We start from the raw sequence: 9,475 nt of genomic DNA on the forward strand, positions 1-9,475 counted from the left end.
GTCAAAGGCACCACGCTCTAAATATGCACATACTGTTCAGTTACCTACAGGTAGGCACTTCAATGACAAAAGTGTAGTATACTGTCCCTTAAATTGGTATTTGCATGTTCTCATTATTATTTAGAATATTTCCATCACAATCAAGCATTTTAGTGTTCTACTGCCCAGCTATACAAGAATGAACATATTTAGACTATTAACCTACCTGGAGTGTTTCAACTGCACAGACAACATTTGGACTTCAGTCTGTATCCAAACTGATCAATTACCCTAAATCCATATACAACAGAGTACATATGGTTTAACTACTTAATCTGTTTAAGTGCAATCACTCTTTTATTATTTTATGTGTGATGGGGCATGGCCAGATGGCTATAGTAAAGTACTGGGGAACAGGTATGTTAGCCCCAGGCTAAACAAATCCCTAGTACCATGGTAACCAAATGGCAGTTGCTCCAGGTTAATCAAGGCACCTGGGGGGAATTAAGATCTTTCTAGAAGACAGTGGAGATAGCTACATTGATTAGAACACCTGCAGTCAATCAAGGCAGGCTAATCAGGGCACCTGGGTTTAAAAAGGAGCTCACTCCAGTCAGGCAGGAAGGAGCCAGAGGAGAGGAAGTGTGTGTGTGGAGCTGGGAACAAGAGGTGCAAGGAGCTGAGATAGAGAGTGTGCTACTGGAGGATTGAGGAATTATCAGACAACCAAGCATTATCAGACACCAGGAGGAAGGTCCTGTGGTGAGGATAAAGAAGATGTTTGGAGGAGACCATGGGGAAGTAGCCCAGGGAGTTGTAGCTGTCATGCAGCTGTTACAGGAGGCACTATAGACAGCTGCAATCTACAGGGCCCTGGGCTGGAACCCTGGAGTGGAGGGGGGGCCTGGGTTCCTCCCAACTCCTGATCAGACACGGGAGGAGTTGACCCAGACTGTGGGTTCAACCAGAGGGGAAGATCACTGAGGTGAGCAAGTCTGCCAATAAGTGCAGGACCCACCAAGGTAAAGGAGGAACTTTGTCACACATGGTACACTTGTTCAGTCGGATAGCTTTTAAGAGTCATCTCATTTCGCATGAAGGCCCCTGAGGAACTTCAAGCATGTAGGAGTAATGTTGTACAGTTGAATACAGTGCAAGGCAATCTAAAGATTTAATATATCAAAGACAGTTTCAATTAATTTTACATTGACAAGGCTTAACATAAAGAAAGAAAAACTGTTAGAACTCTATAGTTTTTGAGTTCAATAGGTAGCTTATTTTTACTGTTTGTAACTACAGAGTCTGTTTCCCTTAATCAGTTGTGGTTCAGGTACAGTACATTTAAAACTGCAGACTTGCTGAGACATGAACAATGAGATTGATTGATTGCTTTTGGTCAACTGCCAAGTAGTGGAAACTTTTTATTCAAAATTCATGGATTTTTCAAGGCTATGTATTTTCTATAATGAGGAGGGAAGCAACTGTAAAACTCCTACATGGGCTGAGGCAGGGCTTTCTGTTTGCTACACAATGGCTCTCTTTACAAGTACCCCTTCACCCACAACTGTGCTTTTCACCCAGGAAGGAGAATGTGTCACTGGAGTTTACGCTCGGCAGGGACCACCATTCCACTTCAAATCATAAGAATATACAGTTCTAAAGACAAGTAACTGGACGGATTGAATTATTCTAAACAAAAGCAGGCTGCCTTCTCCAACCTTACTGACTAGCTATTGTTTATAGAGTGACTCCACATAGGGGGTGATGACCTGAACGTGATGAGCAGGAGACTAAGTCCCCATTTCTGCTCAGTCTATGGCAGTACAGGACAGGGAGAGTGGCTTCAGACTCCACCTCCTCCAATGGTGTTTCATGAAAAATGAAGGTGGAGGGGGAAAAAAGAGAAGAATCCAGTTTATTGCCCCCACTCAACCTTTCAGCCAGTTAGGCCAGCAGCTGTTAGCATAGAGTCAGCCCCTCCTCCCCTACCCTTATTGAAAAACACAAGCCACTTTTGGCTCAATGGGGAGAGTGGAGCAACAGACACCCCAAACCAGAAGAGGAAACAGCAGCACACAAAAACGGATCCAAGAAGGCTGATATTACAGGAGGTCAGAGAATTATATAACTATAATCTCCACATTAAAATTAAGCAGTTAAAATTTGAGAACAATCAGTTAAAGAATGTTTATTCTGTCCATTACATATGTATACTATTGTTACAATTAACACCTAAGATTACAGCATTTTAAAAGGTAAGTAAACTGTGCTTTTTCTGTGTGTTTGACAGTGTTTTGTGTCATGTCAGGTGCATAATTTCACCTTCTCTCTGGATAGTCAATTTCCCCAATTGTTGGTGTCAACCTTTCAGAATACAGTGGAGAAGATACATTGTCATAGAAAGTGTAATTTAAAGCCACAGCAGTTAGCAGAGGGTTCAATAGCAGTTGTAGATAAATCTAACTTTTTTTTAAATGAATTGAATGGTTTCAAGTGAATAAAAGTGAGCCTTTGATTAACATCAATAACTATACGAAAACAGAAAAAAATTCCCTAAATTTCAATCCCATATTTGAAAGTATAGGTACCTGGGGTATAAAAATCGAACAGGTGATCAGGACCCTTATGAAGGATCAGTTTTGTTTTTTTTATATATATATATATATATATATATATAAAGCTAATCAACTTTCATGAGACTGAGTACCATAAAAGAGAATGATAAAGTTAATGCTTCTTGAATTGCTGAAAAGGTCTGGAAGAAGCCAGAGATAAGAAAATTGTTGCAAGAGCATTGGGGAAGGATTCTAATGTTTATCAAGACAATTGCCACTTGAAGTACCCCTTCAGGCTTGTATTGTACACAACAAAGAAAAAGATGAAGAGGGGCAGGGGGAAGGGAGAAAAGATCCATCTAAACATACATCTGAAGTACAAAACCTCACAAAGCTAAAAAGGTTGAGTGCATAGCATTATAAAACACTTTTAGAATTTCTGTAATTGGTGACAAGGTTTTTCCTTCCTACAAACCCAAGACAGCAACAAGATCTCTCACCCATGCATTCTCTACCCTTGAAATATTTGGTCAAACTCTTTATAATCCTCTATCTGAATATGATGAAAGCATGCACCCACCTGGCCAGAAGAGGCATGCATGATATTCCAAAATTGCAGCCACAAGCCAATATGTTCTTAAGTCTTCCTTTGAGGAAGGAGAGAAGAACCAGACTCACCTTTTAATACAGGCTTGGTACAAGCTGTTTGGAAAACCCTAACACGGGCGAAGGAGTGGATGAAATCCACTCTTGCAGGTGAAACAGAAGCCCCAGCGTTAGTATTAGGTGACATTAACATCATGCTGGGGAGACGGAGAAATTCTTCAAGGCAAAGAATTTGTTTCACAGTGATCGAGAAGGGAGCATGCCAAGCCGCAGGACGTTCTCCTCAATGCCCAGCCACCCTCACCTGTCTCCAAGACGCCCTCCATCAGCCCTGAAGAGCAGCTGCAAAAACGCCGGCTATCTAAGGAGTGCAGACACTTGCCCTGTACTTCCCCTGTCCACTCGCACACCCCGCAAAGCCACCCTTATGCTCACACTCCTAGCACCTCCAAAATCCAGAGTCACCCCATTGTTCCCCAGTGCCCGTGACTCACCTGCTGGCGGCGGTCCGTGGGTTCGGCGAGGTGCTGCAGGCGGGCCGAGCCAGAGGAGCCCTGGGCGGCCGCGGTACCCCCGTGACGGGGAGAAGGCGTGGGATCGGGGTCCCGCTCCCGGCGGAGCTCGGAACGCAGCTCCAGGTAGCAGCCCAGGGTAAGGAGGTGCAGCGCAAGCGAGAGCGCGAAGAAGCCCAGGAAGAGGCGCCAGCTGCCTCCGCCGCTGCCCCGGCGGCCACAGGCGCAACCACCTCCGTCAGACCGGGGCGCCGCCTGCACCCTACGCTCGGAGCTCATGGTCAGTACCACCGCAGGCGATTCCTGCGAGGAAAACGAGGATCGGCTACTACTCCATCCTCACCTGAGGAACCCCAAGCCGGAGCCGCAGCCAGGCTGTGCGGCCAGAACAGTCTCATGAAGCGCCCGGTCAGGGGGAAGAGCCCGCAGGGGAGGAGCCGCCACGGCCTCCGACACGCCTGACTCCTTGTCCAGGCAAGGCCTGGAGGCGGGGCAGCTGGGGAACTCCGCCTTACCTCGCCTGGCCTCTCTTTAACTCTTGCCTGGCGGTTGGGCTCTGGCGGTTTAGATTCCCCTTTATCTCATCCCCATTATACCGGCGAGAAGAATCGGCCTAGGAGCACAGGGTACAACCTAGAACCCAGGAGTCCCTCCTCAAAAACAGGGACCTAACTCCCTGCTTAGCGCCCCCTGCTGACATTTTTTGTCAGACTATACATATTACTACTAATAGTAAATCAGACAACGAATGGTGGCAAAATATGGAATGCTGGTGCTAAGGGAGCTCTCAATTAGGATGCTATCTAAGGCATGACGAACGGGGCTGGAGTAATAAGCAGAGACTCACAGCACTGCTCTAAAGTTTTTTCCTTATAGACCAGGCACACATACTTGCTATAGAAGACTTTCCATAGCTTTAATTTCCCACTGTGAGATATGTTGAGTAATATAAACACATAGGCTGGAAGAATACTGCCAACAGCTGTAGTTGCCCCTCCAAATGTTATTTCCTTTTGGAATTCCATCACAGTCAGTCAATGTAAGGTAAAGATGCAGATCACCTTGTCCAAATAAGCAAGTTTAGGAAGAAATGAAGCTTAGGATGCATAATATTTCCCCGCTGATGCTGTTCAAAGCAATAAAAATATAAAGCAAAGATGAAATACTCTCTTTGTTAAGAGCGGACAAAGATAGCATGATTTAGCAGCATGGGAGTACTGGATAGAGGGGACCTGCAGGAACAGCAGCAGGTGAGAGAGACAGAGATAGCAGTAGAGAGGATGCCAGTACTTACCCTCAGTAGTTAAGACATATTTATGTGCATAGGTATGCACAGGGGCGGCAGGTTTATAATTTTTGGTGGTGCCCAGAATGGGTCCAAGTCCCCCCCCTCCACCTTGTAAGCCAATATATATTTTTTAAAATAATGTAAAAATGGAATGTAAACAGTAAGCATTCAACAGTTTCCCTATATTGCATAATGGGGGGGGGGGTAAGGGCTCTGGCTGGGAGTGAGGTGCTCAGGGCTAGGGCAGAAGGTTGGAGTGTGGGGGGATGAGGGCTCTGACTGAGGATAAGGGGTTTGGGATATGTTAAGGGCTCAGGGCTAGGGCACAGGGTTGGGGTGCACAGGGGTGAGGGCTCTGATTGGGGGTGTGAGCTCCGGGATAGGGAGGGACTGGGGATGAGAAGTTTGGGGAGCAGGCAGGCTGTCCCAGGGCTGGGGCCAGAGAGGAGGTCACCACAGCCCTCTCCGCCCCTCCACTCCCCGGGCAGCACACTTACCTTGCACCACTGTCATTGCACGTGCTCCTAGGGGCTGGGCCCCTCTCAGGTCCAGGAAGCCCCCTCACCTCCCCAGTGGTGGGTGCCGGTGGGGGAGGAGGGGCTGCCATCACGTGTGTGCCTCCTCACTCCACAGGCGCTGCCTCAGCCTGCTGCCGGTGCCACTCCCTTTTGTAGCTGGCAGCAGCCGGCAAGGGAGTACAGCATAGAGCTTCTGGGCAGCCACCCACTTCCCGGGGCACAGGCAGGGACAGTCCGAGGGAGGTGCTCTGGGGCAGCAGGTGGGGCCACAGTAAGCATGTGGGGGTGGTAGGCAGGGACAGGGGACACTCTGGGGGGAAGCACGCAGGGTGGCAGGTGGGGCTGGGAGAGCAACCCGGCCCCAAACATTGGTGGAGCTGGGCCCCGGTGCCCTGAATTTGCTGGCGCACAGGCACCATGGGCCCATATAACTCACTGTCCCTGGGTAAGCATGCATTTTCACACTCCTGCAATAGTTTGCTGCTGGGGTGGTGTTGGAGGGGGGTTATTAAGATTCATGGAACAGTTTCTCTCTCTTACAGCTACTGTTTCAAGCTCTTTCCAGTAGGGCTGTTGATTAATCACAACTAACACAATTAACTCCAAGTAATTAATTGCGATTAAGAATAATTGAACTCAAAAACAAAACAAAGTAAAATTTTAGCACCTACAAGTCCACTCATTCTTACTTCTTGTTCAGCCAATCACTAAGAGAAACAAGTTTGTTTACATTCACAGGAGATAATGCTGCCCGCTTCTTATTTACAATGTCACCTGAAAGTGAGAACAGGCATTCTCATGACACTTTTGTAACTGGCACTGCAAGGTATTTACATGCCATAGATGCTAAACATTCGTAGGTCCCTTCATGCTTTGGCCACCATTCCAGAGGACATGCTTCCATGCTGATGATGCTCATTAAAAAAGTGTGTTAATTACTTAGTGACTGAACTCCTTGGAGGGGAATTGTATGTCTCCTCCTTCATTTTACCCATATTCTGCCATATATTTCATGTTATAGCAGTCTCAGATGATGACCCAGCACATGTTGTTCATTTTAATAACACTTTCACTGTAGATTTGACAAAACGCAAAGAAGATACCAATGTGAGTTAGCTACAGCCAGCACTTGAACCAAAGTTTAAAAATCTGAAGTGCCTTCCAAAATCTGAGAGGGACAAGATATGAAGCATGGTTTCAAAAGTCTTAAAAGAGCAACACTCTGAGGTGGAAACTACAGAACCCAAACCACCAAAAAAAAAAAAAAATCAAGCTTCTGCAGGTGGCATCTGACTCAGATGATGAAAATGAACATGCGTCAGTCCACGCTGCTTTGGATCATTATCAAGCAGAACCCATCATCAGCATGGATCCATGTCCTCTGGAACGGTGGTTGAAGCATAAAATGACATATGAATCGTTAGTGCACCTGGCACGTAAATGTCTTGTGACGTCGGTTACAACAGTGCCATGTGAACACTTATTCTCACTTTCAGGTGGACACTGTAAACAAGAAGCAGGCAGCATTATCTTCTGCAAATGTAAACAAGCTTGTTTGTCTGAGCAATTGGCTGAACAAGAAGTAGGACTGAGTGGACTTGCAGGCTTTAAAGTTTTACATTGTTTTGTTTTTGAATGGAGTTTTTGCTATAATTCTATATATGTAAGTTCAACTTTCATGATAAGGAGATTTCACGATAGTACTTGTGTTAGGTGAATCAAAAAATACTATTTCTTTTGTTTTTTACAGTGCAAATATTTGTAAAATACAAAGTGAGCACTGTACACTTAGTATTCTGTGTTGTAACTGAAATAAATATTTTTTTCAAATGTAGAAAACATCCAAATGGTATTCTATTATTATTTAACAGTGCAATTAATCATGCAATTAATCACAATTTTTTGAAATCGTGATTAATTTTTTAAATCACTTGGCAGCCCCACTTTGCAGACTTAAGCAGACATCATGGCATCTGCAACACTAGGTCACATTTTAAATGTTCCTTATTATCACAAGGACTAGAAACTTACTTTAAAAAAATTAAGTGTCAGCTTTCTGGATATTTGGGTTTCTCTTAAATTCCAGCTCCTGAGGCATGGGATCACAATAGAAAAATCTCACTTTCATTGAAGAAAAGTTGCCAATCCTCATGGTTGTGGAGAAAATGTGCTTGAAAATGTGACCCTCAGAGTACTGTAATGACTCCAAAAGCAAAAGGCAAAGAAAAAGAACTAAAAGCTATAATTAAAAAAAATCATCATAATTTTTAAGCCACTCACTTTTTGGCTTGGGGTTCCTGGTACAGCTGACATAGTTACATGACTTCAGGAGTTAGAGCCCAGATACTTAGAGCTATTTAGGCATTGTTGCATGCAGCATTGCAACACCTAACTAATTTAAGAGTCTAAATCTCATTTTCAAAAGTACTTAGGAACCTAAATCTCATCAACTTGCAATAGGATTTTGGCTCCTATGTCTAAATCACTTTTAAAAATGAGAGTGCCGCTGCCAAAGCAAAAAAAAGGCGGACTGTGCCCCTTGAAAAGAGCTGCCCCCAGGAGCCTGAATGCCACCCCTTGAAAAGTACCCCCCCAAGCACATGCTTAGAATGCTGGTGCCTAGAGCCGGCTCTGGATTTAGGCACCTAAGTTAGTTAGGTGTTGCAACGCTGAGCACAGCAACTCCTGAATACCTTTAAAAATCTGGGACTTTGTCACTTTGCTATCTATATTACAATTTGGGCCTTAGGTCTTGCAACCCTGAGCAGACCACCATGTAAATATATTTACAGATCTGGGTATGGCCGTTCTGATGTTCTTAATATTTACTGCAATCTCTCTACAATTGTTGTTGGATACAGATGGCATATAACTCCCAACTCTACAGATTTTCAAAAGTTATATTGTCTTAGCATCGAGGAGACTCAGTGGTCAGACTATACTCACCGTACTGGAACTGACTGAACTAAAGCTAGCTGTCCTGAAGCTAGTCTGATCCACTTCAGACTTTTATTAATATCTTTACTGGAACTTTTTAGGATGTTTTTATCTTTTTCTCTCTAGCAAGGTTTGAATCTAATAATGTCTATTTATCTTGTTATCAGTGGCATCAACTGAGTGTCCCTGAGAAGTACCCCTTCCACATCAGCTTAAAGACTGACCTTGATGAGGAACAAGAAATGGATATGTTCTCAGATCTCTACAGGACCCCTGAGTTTAGGGCCCATGAGACAAGACAGCGGATGGAGCATATGTTAATGACAGGCAGAAGAACTGAGAGATATATAGGGAAGTCCAGCAAATGCAAATGCTCCAAAGCATTATGGAGCCAAACTTCAAAAGACTTTCATCCAAGCAGCCATTCCATTGAACAGACAACAACATGTTTCTAGACCCTGTCCAATATAACCTCCAAGATGCTAGCACAGTGTGCTACACTATCTCTTCCACTCAAACAAACAAGAACTTGGAAAACAAGAACTTCTGTCAATATACATACAATGACCTGTGACGAATGTGGGAAAGTACAGCACCTTGCACTTTTAAAAATGGTTTTAAATGGTTTTTTAAAGTCTTTTTTATTGCTCCTAGTGGATCTCTAAAATGTACTTCTGTTGACTCACAAAACAGCCCCCCAAATCAGTATTCCCTCTGAAGATTCGTAGAGTATGCTGGATATTCAGTTATGGTTCATACACAAGCACATTAGTTTAATCATGATGTGACACACAAAAACAAACCAGCACATTATGCAATTATGGTGCTCTGTCAAAATGTGCTCCTAAGGCCTCCCTCAGCTGTATAGCACCTCACTGTGCTTTTGTAATTGCCCCTGTGTCTGGCTGTTCAAAATCAGCCAACAGTCTGGTAACATCTCCCTGTTTACTTCACAAATATCATGTAAGATACAACATGAAGCAACAACAATAGGAATATTTAGCCCAAGAAATCAAATGTTCTTATTAGACTTCTCTAGCACCCCCTCAATCTACCAAATGCACATTCAACTGGTTTGGT

General features: G+C 44.3%; 1 protein-coding gene across 5 annotated transcripts in view; it reads right to left on the reverse strand.

Annotated features, from left to right (window-relative positions):
* Positions 1-4,131, reverse strand: part of EDA (ectodysplasin A) — a 189,723-nt gene extending 185,592 nt beyond the window's left edge. For 2 of the 5 annotated variants that reach the window (XM_075068754.1, XM_075068753.1), the window contains exon 1: positions 3,635-4,088. In XM_075068754.1, coding sequence (XP_074924855.1) covers positions 3,635-3,931 — 297 coding nt within the window. In that variant the 5' untranslated portion in view covers positions 3,932-4,088. Of the gene's footprint in view, positions 1-3,634 lie in introns of all 5 variants that reach the window. The other 3 variants (XM_075068751.1, XM_075068752.1, XM_075068755.1) reach the window with 3 other exon arrangements.
* Positions 4,132-9,475: the final 5,344 nt, after the last annotated feature.

This window comes from Chelonoidis abingdonii, chromosome 8 (assembly GCF_003597395.2).
Source record: "Chelonoidis abingdonii isolate Lonesome George chromosome 8, CheloAbing_2.0, whole genome shotgun sequence".
NCBI classification, from domain to species: domain Eukaryota; kingdom Metazoa; phylum Chordata; order Testudines; family Testudinidae; genus Chelonoidis; species Chelonoidis abingdonii.